We start from the raw sequence: 21,193 nt of genomic DNA, 5'->3' as shown, positions 1-21,193 counted from the left end.
CACGCTCCTTTTCACTTTTTTTTTAATTTATTTTTTAAATTTATTGGGGTGACAATTGTTAGTAAAATTACATAGATTTCAGGTGTAAAATTCTGTATTACATCACCTATAAATCCCATTGTGTGTTCACCACCCAGAGTCAGTTCTCCTTCCATCACCATATATTTGATCCCCCTTACCCTCATCTCCCACCCCCCACCCCGCTTACCCTCTGGTAACCACTAAACTATTGTCTGTGTCTATGAGTTTCTGTTTCTCATTTGTTTGTCTTGTTCCTTTGTTGTTTTTGGTTTAAATACCACATATCAGTGAAATCATATGGTTCTCTGCTTTTTCTGTCTGACTTATTTCGCTCAGCATTACACTCTCAAGATCCATCCATGTTGTCACAAATGTTCCTATATCATCTTTTCTTACCGCCGAATAGTATTCCATTGTGTATATATACCACAGCTTCTTTATCCATTCATCTATCGAGGGACATTTTGGTTGTTTCCATGTCTTGGCCACCGTAAACAAAGCTGCAATGAACGTTGGAACACACGTGTCTTTATGTATAAATGTTTTCAGATTTTTTGGGTAGATACCCAGGAGAGGGATTGCTGGGTCATATGGCAATTCTATTCGTAATTTTTTGAGGACCATCCACACTGCCTTCCATAGCGGCTGCACCAGTCTGCATTCCCACCAACAGTGTATGAGGGTTCCTTTTTCTCCACAGCCTCTCCAACACTTGTCACTATTTGTCTCTTTGATGATTGCCATTCTGACTGGGGTAAGATGATATCTCATTGTGGTTTTTATTTTCATTTCTCTGATGATTAGTGATGTTGAGCATTTTTTCATGTCTATTTGCCATTTGTATGTCCTCTTTGTCCTTTTCACTTTTTGTTATAGTTATTTGTGTACATGACTACAGGAGGCCCGCAACAGTCTCTGTGTTTTATTGATGTTTGAAATTCTAGAGACCAAGACGGCCTGATACAGGTTACAGCTCTCAAACATTAGGTTGGTGCAAAAGTAATTGCTGTTTAAAAGGTTAAAAACAAAAATTGCAAAAACCGCAATTACTTTTGCAGCAACCTAATATTTGCTGCACCAGTAAAAGACTTGGTGGTCTTGGGAGGATCTGAGTTACAGCCTTCCCGCCTGTCCTACAGGACGTCTCTTCCCTTCCTTCTACCGGACTGTAACTTCCCTGAGGGTAAGTCTAAGTCAGCTTCGCGATCCACTGTGTATCCGGCGCCCGCACAGGGTCCAGCGTATAGCAAATGTTGAGTAAATTTTGCTAAAAGACTGAATCTACAAGGAAGAAGTGATTGAACTAACGAGTGAATGAACTACCCCCATTGTTTCTCCGGTGCGTGGGTCCAGCGGGGAATTAGTGGGCGGGCAGGAACTAGCCCTGACGGAACGACTCAGCCCCCGCCCGACCAACCGAAGGTGCCGGGGCGGGCAGGCGGGGCGTCCCGAGGCCCCGCCCACTCGGAGGCGCGGCCTGTGGCGCGCGGGAAGCCGCCCGCGCCAAGGCGCTGCTGAGTTGGATGCGTCCCTGCAGGTATGTTTTCAGCGGATCTGGCTCCCGTGTCCCCTTGGGTCTCCGGGCCGGGCGGGGCGGGAGCGAGAGACTCTCGCCGAGGGCAGGCTGCAGGGGCCCGGGATAGCTCCAGAGCGGCGCGCGTTGGGGCGGCCGGTTCCCGCCAAGGCCCCTGCCCCGCGTGGTCTCCCAGCCAAACCCGCTCTTGGCTTCCCCCGCAGACCGCTCTGTCCCGTGAGGCCTAGGAAGGGGGGGGCCCTCTGCCCTGGGAGGCCCCGACTGTGGGAAGTGGGGTTCCCCCCGCGGCCCCGGCTCCCTCCCTCTGCGGACCCTTTACCCGGCAGCCCCCACCTCCCCCTTGGCCACCCTGTCCCTCTGGGGCCCCCTCCCCGGAACAGCTCCCTCCCACGGGCGTCCGGGCTCCTGGGAAGTGTGGGTTTCCAGCGGCCCGGGTCTCCTCCGGGTAGCACCCTACTACTGCGGCCCCCTCCGCACAGCCCCCTCCCCTGGAGGACCCGGCCCCCGGTTCTCCAGGCGCGCTCGCCAATCCCCACTAAGGGGGGGCGGTTGCGCAGCCAGCCCCAGCCCCTTTATCTTCTCTGCCTGAGTGTTCCATTTTGCTTTTCGGTAGCAGCAGAACAAACTCAGCAGACGAGGCTTAGGTAGAACTCGCAAGGCGTTACGTCACAGCTCACCATTAACATCCTTTCCCAGTACAGCGTACAGTTGTAATGGTTTAGCAGGATTCCTGGTTCATAATAAGTGTTGAATACACCTGTCCTGCTATATTCATTTCCAACGATTTTCCGCTTTCCTGTCTGGAAAAAGAACGGTGTGCGAGGAATACTGTTGCCCCTTCAAGACTCAGGACGATGAAAGTCATCACTTGTGAAATAGCCTGGCACAACAAGGAGCCTGTGTACAGCCTGGACTTCCAGCACGGCGCGGCCGGGAGGATCCACAAACTGGCGTCCGCAGGGGTGGACACCACTGTTAGGGTAAATCTGGCAGAGATAGAAAGGCACAGAGAAGCACCCGTGAAGCAGCATTCTCCAGTCTTTTATGTAAAACCGATGTTACGCAACTCAAACTACTTCCTCATCTAGCCCAGAGGGATAGGTTCTCGGGGCCTTGGGTGAACCATGAAAGCAAAAGAAAGCAGCTTTCTTCCTTGGGTAACATTACTTAGATTGACATAACTGGACGCCCATTATTTTAAAATCCTGAGCCAGGTTCCTATTGGGGAAGAGTTTGCACTGCGAAGAGATAGGAGGGAAGACTACAGGCAATGGGACTATGGGTTTGTTTCAGAAAGAAGTTTCTTCATTTTATGTTGCAAAAGAAAAACTAAGTTTCCGCCCTGAAAATAAGTGTAGTACTGTTTTAGTATACATCGTATGGTAGGTGCTTACTCAATGTTTCTCTGAATGAATGTTTTGGTACCAACAGATCTGGAAGGTAGAAAAAGGACCAGATGGAAAGGCCATTGTTGAATTTTTGTCCAATCTTGCTCGCCATACCAAAGTTGTCAATGTCGTGCGTTTTTCTCCAAGTGGGGAAATTTTAGCATCGGGAGGAGATGGTGAGTATGGCACTTCAAAACTCTTTAGAAAACACATACCCAGGTGTCACATGTCAAATAGTGAGATTTGAGCTTAGATAGGCTTTTTTATTTTAGAGATTGCTTGACCTTCTCAATCTATCATTGAAATAGGTTAGTGAAATAATGTTTTGGGGAACAGGGGTAGGTGGAGGACAACAAGCTTAAACTGAGAAGACCTATTTGAAAATGGCCCCTTTCCCACTGGGCTGGTTTGCAGGCAAGTAGGAAGGTGTTTACCATTCTGTCAGAGTCCCAAGGCAACTGTTCTGTCTGGGCGTGATTGTTAGTTCAGTATATGTAAATAGTATATGGTCACAGTCTCTTCCATGTTTCCGTACAATTAATTGGCTTAGGGACTATTGTCCAAATGGCCCTGTAAATTGTTTGGGGGAAGTAGATTGATTCATACTTTCTGCTTTTACTTAAATGGCATAAAACTTGTCGAGCAAACTCAGAAAGAGTCTGGAGGCTTTGGCTACAAATAAATGATAGAGATTTATTCAAGGGTCGTAGAGTTTGCACACTGGGAACAAAGCTAGGCAAAATCCCAGGAGTGTTCCAAAGTGGAAAGAGAAGTCAAACGTACATTTTTTTTTTAAAATGAGTAGAACTAAATATATTTTTTAAAATTTTTATTGGGGAACAGTGTGTTTCTCCAGGACCCAGCAGCTCCAAGTCAAGTTGTTGTCCTTCAGTCTAGTTGTGGAGGGCACAGCTAGCTCCGAGTCCCGGCGCCATTTTCAATTTTTAGTTGCAGGGGGCGCAGCCCACCATCCCATGCAGGAATCAAACCAGCAACCTTGTTGAGAGCTCGCGCTCTAACCACCTGAGCCACCTGGCCACCCCAAAAGTACATTCTTGAGAATTCTCAGTCCTGCCTTCTCAGGCCTAGGATTGGTCTAGGACGGTTGTCACTCGGTTGTCTGGCAGTCTGGCTGATGGATGTCAGGTGGGCTAGAGGATGGGCACCATGAGGTTTGGTCATGCCTGGCAGTCTGGATAATGGATGTCTGGTGGCCTGGACATATGAGTCCTTTAGTGGGCGAGCAGAAGGTTATCTGGAAGTCTGGTGTATATTCAGATGAATATCCAGGCATTGACAGGACTGGAAAGTTCAAAAAGTTTGAGTTTCTAGGCTAGTTACAACAAGAATAGTCCTTCCTCATGCCTCAACCTTCATAACGTTAATAATTTTAACACCTTGGTTAAAGGGACTCCATTTTATATATTCTCTACCTTCACTCTTTAGACTACAGCAAAAGTAAATCTTTTTACCATGCTTTAATAATAGAACATTCTAGAAGTCAGTACAAAATAAAACAAAAATCTCAGATTTTGTTTACAGGAGGAAAAGAGACCTGGTTATTAGATTCAGTGCCAGGATGTCCTGAGAGGGGAGAGGTGGTGAGTGGGGCACACCACCTGGGGAGGCCAGCGGGCTGGCTCCTGCGAGGTTGCACAGGCCAGCACTCGTTCTACAAAGTCCTTTGGCCCAGAAACCTGCTGTTAGTCAGCATGTGGAGAGCGTCCATCTGTGGGGCCAGTCTTCTCTCAGCCAAACTCCCAGGCTTCCAGTTAATTTAGAATGAGACCGCAGGTGTCCACATAGCCAAGCATCTCATTCACTCTCCTCCTTCAGGCGTTCCTCAAAGGGAAGCCAGGGAACGGTCAGGTTTTGTGGTGAGTGTGGAGTCAGAACAGAACGTGGGAGTCAGAGGACTCAGACAATTGATGACATCGGGCTAAGGTATCTGATGTGTCCGTGATCTTGATAGCTGACACATCTATGGGCTCTCCATGTGCCAGGCATTGTGTTGTAAGTGCTTTATGCATACGTACTCATTTAATCCTCAAACAGCCTTCTGAGGTAGGTATACTGTTACCTCCATTTTACAGCTGAGGAAACTGAGGCATCAAGTGACTTGCTAAAAGTTACACACCTAGGAGCGATCTGCCAACTCTTGTGTTGGTGGCTCTTTGCTGTTTTGTTTTTTCCTATTCAGTCATTTATAGGTTATGCCTTTAGATTTGTTCATGTAGTCAGTCGCTTTGCAGTGGTGTTTTGCTGGCCTTGGGACCCTTCTGTTTCAGGTGACTTTGTATAGCTCTGATATGGTGTAAGCTTGATTTTGGAGTTTTAGTTCAGAAGGCAAACCTGTTTTTCTTGTCTGCATTTGGAGAAGTCAATCCTTGTGGCTGTAGTGTCTATTGAACAACATAAATATTGCTTAATGCTCTAAAAATCCAGACGTGAAGGGGTGTGCTATAATAAAGCATGGCTTCTTTTTCTTTAATTGTCATTTTATAGCTCCCCACTTGTATCCACTCCTGCCTTTCCCTTCACTGAACACTTCTGCAGTCTACAGGGGACCAGGGAACAAAGCGGGGGCCTGGCACCCCCACCCCGCTTCCATTCCCGCCCCAGAGAAGTCACAGCTACAAATTATCAGCTACTTAGTGCCTGTCCTTGGCAGGTGGGCATCATGAGGCGGCCCAGCTCCTCCCTGCCACCTGGTCTATTTGCCAGTGGCTTAGCTGTGGAGGCGATGATATTCCTTCAGAAGCACCGCTCATCTTGAATTGACTCACTCCGCAGATGCTGTCATTCTGTTGTGGAAGGTGAATGACAACAAGGAGCCAGAGCAGATTGCGTTTCAGGATGAGGATGAGGCTCAGCTGAACAAGGAGAACTGGACGGTGGTGAAAACCCTGAGGTGACCTGGGGAGGGGCCGTGGGCACGGGTCTTGCCCTCGTCAGTGCATTTGCCTGAGACCCACTTGGACTTCCAGATCTCACTTGAAACTGACTTATGCAAGAACGAAATAAGAGAAGAGCTTTAAAAGAGAAAAGCATGATTAAAATGGATTTTCTTAGTTTCTGCTGTAAAATTTCCCTTAGTAAAATTGAGTCTGTTTTAAAGCTACAACTATCCTTGAAGGTGGTAGAGTGGAGCTATAGCTAATATAGTTCCCCAAGGAAATTTCTCATATCCCATTCTAATGTGTGCTCCCTGAGTTTGCCTTTACATTTTTGATAGTTTTTCTCTCCTTTCTCCCCTCTTTTTTCCTCTTCGGATTCTAGGGGCCACCTAGAAGACGTGTATGATATTTGCTGGGCATCTGATGGGAATTTCATGGCTTCTGCCTCCGTGGATAACACCGCCATCATATGGGATGTCAGTAAAGGTAGCTGTATGTTTTATTATCAGGGGAAGGAATATTTTAAGTGTCTTAAAAGACTGCCCCCGTTGTCTTTAAAGGAGTAAGGAGAGTGTCTTTAGTGAGCTAAAATAGGTGTTTGGCACGGCAGGTTAGGGATTTGCCCACATGCCACGATCCGGCTCAGTTTTAGAGTCCCAGGCAGAGTGTATGAGGCTTAGCAGTGGTGTCATGAGTTACTGGTGCCAGAGCAAGGTGGGTCCCACAGGCCTGGGGATGCGTCCATGATGGGGGCAGGGCTGGTCCCTGCCTTTGTGGAGCTTAGGATCTGGGGAAGATCAGCAAGTCACAACTAATGGGGCACTGAAATCTGCCTATCAGGGTAGGTAGGATCAGCTTTCCATTTTAGACGATCAAAGAAAGCCCAGCACACCTCGCTGCTTTTCGAGAACCTGCTCTCTAGCTGGGCAGACGTACACACCGAGAACTTACAGTGTAAAAAGAGCATGAAATGCCAAAGGCCAGCGGTATTGATGCCCAGCCCTGCAGGCCTGTACTCACTCAGCTCTGTGTTTTCTCCCAGCCTCTTCCTCTGCTTTCCTCCGTTGTACAGGCTTCTAATTCTCCCACAAGCCAGGTGCCCTGGTAGGGTCCCTGCCGCCACCAGTCTGTCTCGTTTTCATCCTCTCCGTAAAGTCTGTCCTTTGAGTGCTATGCCGTCCAGCTAACCCATCCTCCTTCTTCCCTCATCTCCGTCACACTCTTTCTAATTAGTCCCTGACATTCTGCAAAATGGAGGACCAGTGTCACTGTCTTCTTCTCATCCCTAAAGCTGGCCATTGTCCTGGATAATTTCCGTGTCTGTGTGGCATCCATCCAGCGTCCCCCTGAAGCCAACTGTAATGCTGGAACTTGGCCAGCGTGCTGGGCACTATTGCAGGTGCTGGAAAAACATACGAAGTGGTCAGGCAGGGGTGGCTGCTGGGATGGGGTGGGACAGGGGCAGGGTGATCAGGGGAGGCTCTCTGAGCACGTGGCCTTTGAACAGCGACCTGAATGAAGTCGGGGAGCAAGCCATGCGTGTCACTTTGGGGAAGAGCGTTCCAGCCCATGGGAACAGCGAGGGCAGAGGCCCTGCGTGGAGGACAGGGATAGTGTACTGGAGCAGGGGACGGGAGAAGCGGAGGATGGGGGTGGGCGGGCCAGGCCACAGGGGGTTGTAGACCATGGAAAGGGTTTCACGTTGTGTCCCAAGTGTAACACGTGCTGCTGAAGGGTTTTGAGCAAAAGAGTAGCTGGATTATACTTCTGTTTTAAGAAAGATGTCTGTGGGTGGCACGTGGTAAATTGATCCTAGGAGAACACAAGCGATAGCGAGGGAACCTGTTAGTGGTTTAGCATCTTAGGAGTAATTCAGGGGAGAGCTGGTAATGGCTCGGGCTAGGGTGCTGGTGATGGAACGGGTGAGAAAGGAAAGGGTTTGGTTGGGATATAATTTGAAGAAAGGGCTGACGGGATTTGATGCATTGGCTGTAACTCCAAGGTTTTTGACAGCCAGGTGGATAGTGGTGCCATTTCCTGAGATGGGAACTGGGAGTGTGGAAATCAGGTCACGTCCTAGACCTCTGCCGTTTTTTTTTTTTTTGTAAAGGGTTGTTTTTCTTTTATTATGTGTAACATGGGCAAAATTATTTAAAGTCAATAAATTTTTCTTTAAGGAATTCCACATGTTGTGATTCCTTGTATTAACGATCACCTTAGTTCCTCCAAAGTCTGAGTCAAAAACTTCAAGAGAGCACTTTTCAAAAGAACATGTGCTTCGTCCACAGTTGTCATGTCGTGTCAGCTCACAGTTCTGGGCTTCTTAGAAGACCTCTGTCATTTTAACTGCTCTGTCAATGACATCTTAAGCCAAGCGTCCCCCTCTCCCATCAGAACCATCTCCATTAGTTTGCTCACACCTTCACTTTCTGCTCTTTTTCTTCCTAGAGCCTTCGGGTCCCCCGAGCCCTCTGTTTCGTGGTCTGTGAGCCCCTTCTGGCCTCTGCTATTTTCTCTATCCAGCTTGCTCCCCAAAATGATCATTTTTGAACACCGTCCATCCCCTCGGGCCCTTTTCGTCCATCTTACCCACCAAGACAACCCCCAACCCAGGATCGCTGTTCAGTCCCCTTTAGTTTCCTAGTCAGGCTGAGCACAGCTGGTTAAAAACCTGCCACCCGGCAGGCTGGGCCGCTACAGACTCACCCTCACCAACCTCAGGTGGGGTCTCAGGGTCCCCCACCCCTTTCACTTGGGAGGTCAGATCCCCCTCCTCTTCTCCCCGGTAGCTCCCCCAAACCACTACAGGTTATCGTCAGCCCTCTTCACCCCCGGCCACCTTCGTCTCAGCGGACTCCCTGAAAAGCGTTTCAAGAAGGAAAAGGGGCAGGCAAGTTTGCCCAAAACCTGTGTACCACGTAGCAGTTTTAGCAGGCGTGGGAGTGGAAGCCAGTGCAGAGGGCTGAGTGAATGGGAGGGGAGAAAGGTGGGAGAGAGTGAGGGCTGAGCACTCTTCAGAGAAGAGGTTCTTTTTTTCCCTTCCTAGAATGGTCAAAGCTTCATAACTCCCTCCTCTTTTTATTCAGGTCACGTTTCTGTGCTCCTGGTTTTTTCTTCTGTTTCCCCCAAGTCCCTTGCCCATCCACCCCTATTAGCGCCGTTCTGGTTGCGTCCCTCGTCTCCCACTCGGCTACTCCCACCTCCTAACTAGTAACACTTCCTGTGCTCTTTCCTAACACCGAGGTTTCATCCTTATAATCAGATCACTTCCTCTCAGCGTCCCTCTTAGCCACACCGTGAACACCCAGCGCCTTCTCCTTGTCCGCAGGGTTCCTGCCGCACACCTCCGTTCCTCCTCGTCTTGCCATGTTGGCTCTCACCTTACCCACTAGCAGTTCTCAGTTACTTCATTGCGCCGCGTGCCTCAGCTGGCTTTTCCCCCGTGGGCTGGCTGAGAATACCTCCTTTCCCCCTTCACGGCCTTCGTCCTGCCTGACCTGGAGAACTGGGCCCCCCTCGTCCCCTTGACCCTCACCTGCTGCTTTGTTAGCCTCCCCTGTATTGTAAGTACACTGGATCAGGCTGCAGTGTGCTCGCCTGTCGGTGGGGCTGTCTCTACCATTAAGACGTGAGTGCCTTGGCAGTGAGGGTGTGTGAAGTCATCTTTGTGTCCCTAGAGCCTGACACAGAGTTTGGTGCAGAGTCTCAGTTACTGCCAGCCAAATGACAGAATGCTACAAAGGCAGTAATACTTAAACTGTACTTCATTTGTGCTTGGGTAGGTTTTGGTAATGCTGTTGTGTGCTTTTTCCTCTAGGACAAAAGATCTCAATTTTTAATGAACATAAAAGTTACGTACAAGGAGTGGCCTGGGATCCTTTGGGTCTGTATGTTGCTACCTTGAGCTGTGACAGGTGCGTTAGTATTGGGCACGTAGTCTTTATGTCTGTTTATTTACTTGAAATTTTCTGCAAAAGTATTTTATCACAACTTAACCACCATAAACCATGTCTTGCTTTGATTCTTTTGTTCTTGGTTTGATATAAAGCATTTTGTTTTACTGTTATTCTTGCAACATAAGAAAAATAAGAAACTCAGCAGGGTAAGTGCCTTACATGAAATTAGTACTAACTAAATCTTTATTGAATGGGTGAATGAATGCAGAAAGAGCTTTGAATTGAATTTAAATTTCATGGGCAACTTTTAAAGAAAAGTCTTGTATAAATTATGATGTAAGCAATCGAGGTACCTAGTGGTAAGGTTGGACTATTTATTTCATTTTTTTTATTACAGTTTACTAATACAGTGATTGTTAATGCCTCCATTTAAATTAATATAAAATCTTTTGTCCCTTTTGAAAGGAACACTTAACTGATGTGTGTACTGACTGGTATTATTGCATTAAATTGTGTTCTTGGAACAAAACATTAAAAAAATATATTAGAGGTGCCTGGTGTATTACTCATCAGTCAGAATAGACATTTTGAATATTTGTCTAACTACTTTTAATTACAGCAAGTTTAATTTCAGATGGCCCTGGAATGAAAGCAAGATGGAAGAGTTAGTGCGCATTTTTCATAAGCTCTTCTGCTATATTCCAAATGTGATTTCTGAAATATGTTTTTTATTCAGGCCATCAGGAGTGAAAGAGTCTGATTAGCTAGTGGGACTGATACGAGTTACCAGCAGCCAGAGTTACCTGCTGGTGTTTTCCTTACTCTTGCAAGTCCCTGAGGACGAGACTGGTCAACACAAAATAAAAAATAAACTTCACCACAGTCACACAAATTGCCTCTGGGCCAAACGTCCCTGACCTGAAAAATAAGGCCTGGCCTAAAGTACTTATTACTTGAGAAGTTGAAACATTCAATAAAAAAATGAAATGATGACCTATTTCTCCATTTCATTAGTGGTACCTTTTTCATTATTAATACTTGCGTCTGTCAACATTACTCAGTTAAGTGGGAAAGTTATTGGAAAATGGTTTCACAGGCCAAATATCGTTAAAGCGATCTTCAGTTTTGTTAGTAGATTGTGTTTGTGGGGAGCATAATTCATTTACTGGACGAGATAAATCTGACTTTTCTTATTTATTTAGGATCCTGAGGGTATACAGCATCCAGAAGAAACGTGTGGCTTTTAATGTTTCAAAGATGTTGTCTGGAGTAGGGGCTGAAGGAGAGGTATGAAATATTTTGGCATCCCGTTGGTACTTACCTGAGACTTTGGAGGCCATGGGCTCCTCTGTGTCTTGCAGCGAAATCACTGTCTCAAGGACCCGGCACCCGAAGCACAGTGAGATTTCCTTTCTGACAGTCAGGTCTCAGTTAACATGGTGGCCTGGTCTTTCTGGAAATGGGGACATCTGGGGGCCCGGGGAGAGCTACTGATAGAGGATAGTGGTTTCCAACTCTGGCTGCACTGTGGAGTGACGTGGGAAGCATTAAAAAATATGGGGCCTAGGCCCCACCCCTGAGGTATGATTTGTGTGGCTGGAGGTAGGCAGGGCCTCCAGGTTCCAAGGTGTAGTGAGGGTTGAGCGCTGCCGAGCTAGGAGGGTGCCAGCAGTAGGCACAGGAAGGCAGGTGTGTGGTCATCCAGCAGCAGGCAGGACACCGCCTTGGCAGGTAGACGGAGAACTCCCACAGCAGACAGCAGGGACCCAGCCGATGGGCTGGTGTTCAGGAATAGGGAGGGGAGGATTTTGATCTTAGCAAGAACTGGTGAATGAAAATAGGATCCTGGTCCTGGAGGAATCAAAACTACTGAGGCAGGCAGTTAGGCAAAAGGGAGCAATTCGGTTACTGGAAGAAACGGATGTGCCATTCCAGCCCCAGGCGGCAGGTGAAGGCCGTGTGGGTGTGAGCGGGCCGACCCTGTGATGTCATACACTTTGTAACGTGAGCAGTAATGCTTCCTTGGATTCTTGAGAATTCAAGTCTTCATGTTCATAAAGTGTTGGTAAATGGTAGCAGAAGCTTTCACACGGATGTTCAAGACATGTTGTTGGAAAAGATAATATGGTTAACAGTTTAGAAATCAACTCTGTTTTTAAAGTATTCCTTCGGTTGGAAATTCTAAATGGATACACACAGATCACAAGCAAAGGACGCCTGGTCATCTTTCTGCTTTCTCCCAGTCTCATCCCCCCACACATCATTGTTGACAGTGTGGTGTGAGTTCTTCCAGAGGTTTTTTAAAACTGATCGTAGAACCACGCAAACACATATATAGACACGTACACATACACACACAACGTTCCTTAACAGAAAGGTGATCAGTTCATGAGTGATTACTCTTGCAGGCCTGCATGATTATTTGATTTCTAATGTCTTTTAGTTTCATTATTATGTCAGTAATAAGTGGTAACACATAAAGAAAAATATCTAAGAATTGGTAAGCCTTGATTGTGAATGGAAAGATTTGGAATAATGTTTGAACTTTGTGCCACAGGCAAGAAGTTACCGGATGTTTCACGACGACAGCATGAAGTCATTCTTTCGCAGACTCAGCTTCACTCCTGACGGATCTTTGCTCCTCACACCAGGTGAGTTTCACAAAGCCAGGGCCTTGTCAGGACTCTGGTCGGAGGGTTGTAACCTCTGTATTACTTCCAGAGTGAGTGCCAGCATCAGATATAATGTGTGGATATAGGACAAAGGCAAAAATAAGAATAAAAATAAAATGTAAGAGGAGGAGAACTGAGGATGGGAGAGGAAAAGAAAAATAAAATGCATCAATGCTATCCAAGTTAACTTTTGTGAGCAGTTGGCTAAGAAAAGCAAAATAAAGAAAAGTCTAAATAATACTCCATTTTGTAAAATAAACTAAAAAAATCCACCGTGTGCCTATATATGCAGTTCAGTTATAACTGGTTGTAATGATTCTGTGAGCAGGGAGGACATATAAAAATGACATAATGGTATGTCAGCGTGGACACCTGGGGGTGGAAAGGTGGGGTGAGATGGGGACAGAGTAGGACTACTAATACTGTCTGCTGCCCTTCCCAGTAGATACAAAATGGTCACGTGTAAGGTTATATATGTGCATATGTAGCAAGAAATTTCAACATAGGATGGGGAGATGTTCCCAAGAGCAACTGTGTTTGGTGGTCCTCTGGCAGGGTCTGACCTGGTTTTAAGTACTTCCTGGGGTGAGTGGTAGAGATGAGCTCTCAAGCGTGGGCTGCTCCCCAGAGCAAAGTCAGCTTCTGCAGGGGTGGAGATTTCAGCAGAGGGCTAGGCCTCCTGGCAGCCTCCTGGCTCCATCAGGCAGATGGGAAAAGGCCCGAGTCTCAGCCTTCGGCTGACAACTGAGGTCAGAATCCAGGGGAGAGATCTGGGGATGTAGTCCCAGCACTTCAGCTGGATTCTCAGGCCAAGGTCTTCTGTAGCAGGGGCTCCCACTTGAAGTTCTTGCCCAGATCCGGAAGTGGTTCCGGGGGCAGCCGAGCCCCTTAGGTGAGATGACACTCAGGTGAGAGGACAGGTGGGCAGAACCAGAGTAAGGGCTGAGCACAGACTGTACTTGTATTTGTCCTGAGTCACAAAAACATTGTCCAGGGGATACACATCTTTTGGGGAAATTATTTTACAAGCCAGATTGGATGCTCTTGATCTTTTGCTGGTGAACAGTTTAATAAAACATTGCCTGTCCTTCCTCTCCTTCCCTTTCCCTGCTTCCCCAGCCGGATGCGTGGAATCTGGTGAAAATGTAACGAACACAACTTATATTTTCTCCAGGAAAAATCTTAAAAGGTATGCAATTGAAGAACTATTTGAAACATTTACCCTTTTTTCTTTTAAGTAACGGTGCCTTTTTCTAAAATTATGATTCATGTTTCATAATTCAGGCCTATTGCTCACCTTCCGCATCCTGGAAAAGCAACACTTGCTGTCCGCTGCTGTCCCGTCTACTTTGAGTTGAGGCCGGTGATGGAAACAGGTACGTCATGTCCACAGAGGTTATATTATGTTTTCTGAGGCAGGTTACCAGGGTAGGGTGGAGACTTGGACTTTATCTTGTGGGGAAAGATGAGTATGTGGGTTTGGTCCAGTTTAGTTACCCTTAAGAGCTGGAGCAAAGACTGTTGCTACCAAAATATGTCAGTTGTTTGCATGGTCCGGAACTTACTTTGTTTGTTTAAAGCAACTTTAATGGAATGAAGCAGTTTGAATGTCATTCATTATTGATTTTTTTATGCAGTAAAATTATGTATGAGTTGGATTTTTCTTTGTTTTTTAACTTTTCTCCAAATTTGGGGGATTTCGGCCATTATTTCTTCAAGTGTTTCTTTGTCATTCCCCTCCCTCTCCTCTTCTTCAGTGATTCCAACCACACACGTGTTAGGCCGTTTGAAGTTATCCCACGGCTTACTGACGCCCTGATTACTTGTTTTTTTCCTCTCAATGTTTTATTTTGGGTAGTCCTATAGCTTGTGTCGTGAGTTCACTATCTGTAATCTGCCCTTGGTGCCATCCAGTGTATTTTCCACCTGCGACACCGTAGTTTTCATCTCAAGAAGTTCTATTTGGGTCTTTCTTATATATTCCGTGTCTCTACTCAACATGCTCCATCTTTCCTCTTGCTTCTTGAACACGTAGAATACAGTTTTTATCATAATTCATGTCTTCACGTACGAAAGATTGGTTTTGATTATTTTTTTCCTCACTGTGGGTCATATTTTGCTGTTGCTCTGTACGCCCTGCAATTTTTTATTGGGTGCCAGACATTGTGAATTTTACCTTAGTGGTTTGCTGGGTATACTTTTTGTTTTTACAAATATTTTTGAGCTTTACTCTAGGACGCAGTTATGTTACCTGGAAATGTTCTGCTTCTTACGGGTCCTGCTGTTTGTTAAGCTTTGTTAGGTGGATCACAGGGTCGAGGGTGAATTTTCCCACTGCTGAGGCTCAGCCCTCATTATAACCGATGCCTGTGAAATCAGAGCTTTCCCGCTCTGGTTGGTGTGAGCTTCGGGGATTACCTTTCCCGACGTTCTGGTTCAGACCTGGGTCGTTTCCTCGCGCATTCTCTGAGCGGTCAGTGCTCAGCGGAAGATGAGAGGGCCCCTGCAGGTCTGTGCAGCTCTCCCTCCTGTCTCTGCTCCTCCATCCTGTGAGCCCCGGTGACCTTGGCCGATCAGGACTCCCAGCTCTGTCTTGTCAGCGCAGGGCGTCTGCTGGGCGCCGCCTGGGCTCCCCCACTTCTGCTGGGCCCGGAAACTCCAGGCAGTGAGCTGAGGCTATGAGCACTTAAGCTCACTTGCTTCCTATCTCTCAGGGATCGCTTGTCCTTCATTGACTGATATCAGCTCAGTGTTTTAAAAAATCGGAGGACAAATTGGGCCTGCATTACTTCGTGGCTGGAAGCAGACATTGTTTTTAACTTTCTAATCCTTTGTGAGAATGAATATAATTAACTCGAAAGAGCATCAAAGCATCTCTTTATAAAAGGTTTCTATGTGACCCTTATTTTTCCTTATAAGAAAGTGACCCCTCAGATGGACTTGCCTTGTTGACACCCCCTTTTCTCTTGTTTTTGGACATTGGGTGCCCGTGATTCTTGGGTCATTACACAGCGTCCTCATTGGTTCATCCATGGTTCTCCTTTATACATACATTTATATGTAAAGTAATATAAAGAACTGAATTCTTTTATGAAGCAGACAGCCAACTAGTCTTTCATAAAATTGTGTCATGTTTGTCCTCTGGGAGAGGACTGTCGGCGGGGAAATTTGTTGTTTCCTTGGGGAACGTGGCTTTTGCTTGTGTTCCTGTCCCCGTTGCCCGCCCCCGCAGACGGACCGTCCGGAGAGCTGGTGCGCCTGCCCTACCGCCTGGTGTTCGCCGTGGCTTCTGAGGACTCGGTGCTCTTTTACGACACCCAGCAGCTCTTCCCTTTTGGTTACGTGTCTAACATCCATTACCACACCCTGAGTGACATTTCCTGGTGAGTGGCAGGTGGTGAGGGAAGGCGGATGGAGGAGATACAGTGCACGTTACTTCGGAGCGGACCCTTGGGTCTGATAGCGTTTCATTACTACAGAGGACTTTTTTGGCCCTTCTTTACATTTTGTTTTTAAAGGAATAAGCATTAAAAAGAAAGCCATTTTTAATGTGCTACAATACCGCTTCTGTTGTAACATCAGTGGGTATTAGTGTCCTTCAGATTGCCCCGTGGGTTAATGTAATTCTCATAAACTCAGGGGAGGCCCTGGTCGTTTGGGGACTTAGCAGGCTGCCCCGGGGAGCCCATACCTGGGAGCCCCTGCTGCCCAGAGCCGTGCCTGTTCCGAGGTGTCGCTCCGCTTTCCACATGAGAGCCTCAGCACCCGGTTCCCTGATCCAGCCTCCCCTGCCCCCTCAGGCCCAGCTCGAGCTTCGGCCAAGAACTGGCCATACAGCATCCACTTCTTACTCTTTATAAGTCTTTTTCCTTCTTTTAATTTTCTTTTTTTATCTTGGAATAAAAAGATCATCTCACCTTTATTTAGGTGCATTTGATGACGGTGCCAAAAAATTATAGCACCTTAGAAAATCATGACAGGGTTGGGGAAGGAGAGGGTGTGAGGAAGGAGACCACACAGAACCTTTCTTAGTCGTGTTTTTTCCCTGACTTTTGCCTTCAAACAAAGGTTGTGACTTTGCTTGAACTTCCCTTTTTTAACTAGTAATGAGAGCATGAAGAGTGGCCCATAGACTTTGGTGAAGTTTCTAACTTTCTCTCCTGTTTCGGGAACAAAGGTCCAGCGATGGGGCCTTCCTGGCCATTTCTTCCACGGATGGCTATTGTTCATTTGTGACATTTGAGAAGGATGAACTTGGAATACCTTTGAAAGAGAAGCCAGATTTGAGTGAGAGAATTCCTGACACAGCAAAAAAAACTAAAAGTCAGCCACACCAAGGGTCTCTGCCAGGACCCAGACTGGCAGAGGGAACGCCCAGCAGTCCCTGTACAATCCCCACTCAGGCGAAACCGTCGCCAGCCCCCACAGCGGCCAAGGACATGGCCTCGACGGCTGCTGCTGCCAGAAGCTCGGCACCTGGCCCTTCAGAAGAGAAGACCCTGCAGCCCGGCAGTCAACACCTGAAAGCCCACCCATCCCGGAGGGTCACGCTGAACACATTGCAGGCCTGGAGCAAGACGACACCCCGGTAAGAACCTCTGATGGAAGAACAAATTGGATTTGCAATTGAAAAACAAAATACCAACTAAAAGGCCCCAGACTTTAGCAGGTGAAATTCCACACAGCACGTACTTCACTTCTGCCAGAGAGGTTTCCTGGCCTCATATCTGAGAGTGCCACTTCCTTGCGTAGAGACCGCCAGGGGGCTCCCCGTTTCCTTCCTGTCTGGTGAGGCCAGAGTTGTGTGCACGGCATGTGGACAGATGTGGTTTCCCCATCGTCCAGGACTGTCGGCACTCTCCCTGTGCCTTCATGTCTCCCCTGACTGAAAGTCGGGGTCTCAGAGCACACTCTGCCCTTGGAGGCCTCTGCCTTTACCTTCCTCTAGAAGCCCTGGACATGTCCTCCCCTTGGTGACACTAGAGTCCTGAAATACCCATTTGGATGTCGCATCAGCCCTTTTCTCTGTCACAACACATCATGTTCAATTGCAGGAGTTTCATCTATGCCTCTGTTTCCCCTGCTAGAGTCTAAGCCCTTTCAGGCAGTAAACGTGTCCCCTTCTTCACCATGTTCTCTTGGGATAAAAAGGTCATCTCACCTTTATTTAGGTAACGGGCACTTTACAGTAGGCAGGAAATCCAAGGAACACCTTGAGGCGGTGTTTGCCGTGTTTAGCAGACTGGCCCCCGGTGAACGGTCCATCTGGTCTGATGACAAATAGTCTCCAGGTGACAGCCAGATGTTTGCTCCCAGCTCACATCGGTCTGGCTGTGAGGGCAGTTACCTCTTGCCCTGTGTGCTGCCTTCACCAATCTCCTGCCTCCTGACCTTCCAGAAACTGCACTGGGAGGTATCCAGGGCTTGGGGCCTCCAGCGAGAAGGGGTGGCAGTGACAAAGGTGACAGAAGCTTTGTGTCTTAACTCTGCCGTGTTCACATGACTTCATTGCAGATCCATATATAGGTTAGGGGGAGTCTTGGCTCTTTTTGAATCTGATTTCTTTCTGTCAACTAACATTTTCTTTTTCTCCATTTGATTTTTTTTTTTTTTTTCTTTTGCTGGGAGGTGAGGGGGGGGCTTTTTTTTTTTTTAATTGGGGAAGGGGAACAGGACTTTATTGGGGAACAGTGTGTACTTCCAGGACTTTTTTTCCAAGTCAAGTTGTTGTCCTTTCAATCTTAGTTGTGGAGGGTGCCATTCAGCTTCAAGTTGTCCTTTCAGTCTTAGTTGTGGAGGGTGCAGCTCAGCTCCAGGTCCAGTTGCCGTTACTAATTGTAGGGGGCACTGCCCCCCATCCCTTGCGGGACTCGAGGAATTGAACTTAAAACAACCTTGTGGTTGAGAGCCCACTGGCCCATGTGGCAATTGAACTGGCAGCCTTCGGAATTAGGAGCATGGAGCTCTAACTGCCTGAGCCACCGGGCCGGCCCCCTCTATTTGTTTTTAAGTGGGGGAAGGGAATAGGAAGGTGTTCTTTGAAATGTTTTTGGTATTAAAGTTTTTCCCCTCTAAATTTCTTGCAAGCTTCTTGCAGTTGTAATTTTAAAAAAACATAACAGTTGTTGAAAATTAAGACTGGATTTTAAAAAAGAATTATCTATGTTTTGGAGCTTTCCATGGTAGATACCATGTCTGATAGGCTTACATGTGCATCGTCCAGGAGGGCATTCAGCATACCACTGATAATTAACAGAGCACAGGCTTTGACAATTTTAGATGACTGGTTAAGGTTTAAGTTGACTGTTGTAAATATGATGGTTTAACTTAGTACATGAACATAACCCTTAGTTACTAAATAAGTGGGCACATCAACATATGCCTTGTATCCTGTGATCAGCTGTAAATTTTAAATGTTTCCTTGTGGGTAGTTGTGAACTTCGGTATCATACACAAATGATTCCTGTGACACTAATTCACCATGTACCCCTTTACTTTATTAATCAAGGAGAATAAGCTTAATACCCTTAAAGACAGATGCTCCACTGAATTCTGTACCAACCAGTGTGATTTCCACTCCTTCCACAGAAGAAATTCAGTCAGGTAAGTGACACTGTTACTGGTTTAATATAATTAAAGAGGTTATCTTCTCTTTGGTTCATTTGGAAATTACCACCCTCAAATTTTAAGTCAGTTCTGAGAAAGCAGGGAAGCGTCTTACCAGACTCATCATCTAAGCTCACTGGCTGCCTGTTTATTCTCAGCAGGGAGCCCACCTTCCAGTGAAAGCACTGAGGCTGGTGGTGAGGCCGGTGGTGCAGCCTCTGGTACGTGCGGGAGATAGTGTCTGTTAGGCTCGTCAACCTTGGCACTGCTGACATTCTGGGCCAGATCATTCTTTGTTGTGGGGTCTGTCCTGTGATTGTAGGATGTTTAGATGTTGGTACCCACGCCTCCCACTCGTGACATTCTAAAATGTCACCAGACATTACCCACTGTCCCTTGGGAGGCAAAATCACCCCTGGTGTGACCCACTGGTATGGATCCTTCCACTTACGCATATAGGACTTTGCCAGTCACTTTAGTTCCTTGTCTGGGCACAACACTTATTTTGTAAATGTCAGCTCTTAACTAAAAGAAGTGTTCAGTGACTTCCCAACCTCGTGTTTGTTAACGTTTCAGAGACGCCTGGAGACCCTCAGGGCAGTCCTCCGGAGCTAAAGCGATCCAGACTCGACGAACACGAAGGGACTGCCCCAGGTCTGGACCCTTGATGAAACCTGTCTTGTGCTTGAAGGCTGCCGGGTCTGGGGACCCCAGGTGCACATGGAAGGGGCTGCCTACACTAAAGACCCCTGACACCAGGGGCATCAGACGGAGCCTGATGGACACTAGTAAATTGAGTTCTATAACAATACACGGACTGGTTTTTCTCCAGAAATATGTTTCCTCGGAGATCAGTATATAATTTACCTCGGAGATATGAGCATTGCAATAGACCAAATCCTCTTTTTGATGAGTTTCTGAAACTAGAGCCTGGTGTGGAAATCAGTCAGTCCTCCCTTGACAGACTTCTGTGAAATGACAGACCCTTCGTGGGTGGAGTCTTAAAGCTGGAATTGGAAAGTAATTTGAGAAGGTTTCTTCTGCCAAATTTTAGAATGTTTGAATGGTTACTAGGTCTAGCTTCTAAACAGTTGATTAGTTTTGGGAATACTGTTAAATTTGCTTTCTGATTTTAAAAGTAATAATGCTCATTCTAGAAAGTTAGGAAACTAGAGTAAAGTAGAAAAAGCAGGTTGGAGGTGGAGACCCCCATCATCTCGCCCCCAGACGGAACCCTTGTTACTGTTTTGGCATATTTCGCTTTGCATTTTTATTCTGTTTTTTCCTTTTTAGGGAGAGTTGAGATTTCTGTTTAGATACAGTTTGGTATCTAAGTAGGTTAGCTGTTTAGATTTTTCAAAGCAAAAACATCAACTTCACTCAGCAATTTATGCCTCTGCCTTTGCTTTCTCCGTCCCTCAGAGGATGATGACGTTCTCAGTTTCTGCTGGGAAGAAACTCTACAGTGCGGTTGTTGCTCCCGGAGACAGTGATTCCTGGAGTCTTCTCTTAGCTCAGGAGGCACTGGTGGGGGGCTCGTGTGGCCACGGGGTGGAATCCCAACTTAGAAGCTGGCACTACTGCTTCACATTGAGAAGAGGTGTTACAGCTGAACGCCATAGTGCTTGATGTGTATCACTGACATAATGAACACAAAGTCATTGTAAATGTGGGTGCTGCACGCAGGGCTTCCCTATCCACAGACATCACCCGAGGGCTTCCAGATCTGGCAGATGTCAATCACAGTGTGACAGTCCAGGGCCCCGCCCACCAAGCCTGACAGGAAGGCTGACCAGGAATGGGAGGATGGGCTCTTTTTAGCTCACAGCAGCAGGGACAAAAAAGAACTTGAAAAGTGTATCAGTTTGTTCCTTAATTCATAACCTGGTTAACCAGGAGAAGGATTTGCCTCCCTTTTAGATGGGAAAGTAGGAAACTAGGGATGATTGAGAGCAGAGAACAGGAAGATGAATGATGCAGGCTTGTAGCAAGACACATGTAAGCTGCATTCAGTGTGAGACATTTCAGTGTCAGGCAGCATCTGCTCTGATCAGGGGGTCCCAGCCTTAGCCACACATTTAAATCACTCAAACAGCTGACAAAAATATTGATACCTGGATCTCCCTGCCAGGGGGTCTGGCCTAATTGGCTCGGGACGTGGTCTGAGCATCAGGATTCT

At 46.9% G+C, this 21,193-nt stretch overlaps 1 protein-coding gene across 2 annotated transcripts; it reads left to right on the top strand.

The window, feature by feature from the left end:
* Positions 1-1,444: 1,444 nt before the first annotated feature.
* Positions 1,445-20,401, top strand: CHAF1B (chromatin assembly factor 1 subunit B). 2 transcript variants are annotated; one of them, XM_074325563.2, is made up of 15 exons: positions 1,445-1,558; positions 2,366-2,535; positions 2,987-3,119; positions 5,737-5,854; positions 6,223-6,326; positions 9,658-9,754; positions 10,939-11,023; positions 12,294-12,387; positions 13,528-13,597; positions 13,693-13,784; positions 15,641-15,791; positions 16,586-16,996; positions 18,917-19,011; positions 19,173-19,235; positions 19,591-20,401. In XM_074325563.2, exons 2-15 carry the CDS (start codon positions 2,410-2,412, stop codon positions 19,680-19,682), a joined length of 1,731 nt encoding a protein of 576 aa, XP_074181664.2. In that variant the 5' UTR covers positions 1,445-1,558; positions 2,366-2,409; the 3' UTR covers positions 19,683-20,401. The 2 variants fall into 2 exon arrangements, with proteins under 2 accessions (XP_074181664.2, XP_019585856.3); XM_019730297.3 differs by lacking the exon at positions 19,173-19,235 and having other exon boundaries at positions 1,468-1,558; positions 2,347-2,535.
* Positions 20,402-21,193: the final 792 nt, after the last annotated feature.

This window comes from Rhinolophus sinicus, chromosome 17 (genome assembly GCF_057876585.1).
Source record: "Rhinolophus sinicus isolate RSI-liver-muscle chromosome 17, RSI-T2T, whole genome shotgun sequence".
Taxonomy (NCBI): Eukaryota; Metazoa; Chordata; class Mammalia; order Chiroptera; family Rhinolophidae; genus Rhinolophus; species Rhinolophus sinicus.
The sequence above is the reverse complement of the archived record's forward strand: the minus strand, read 5'-3'. Positions and strand labels throughout refer to the sequence as shown.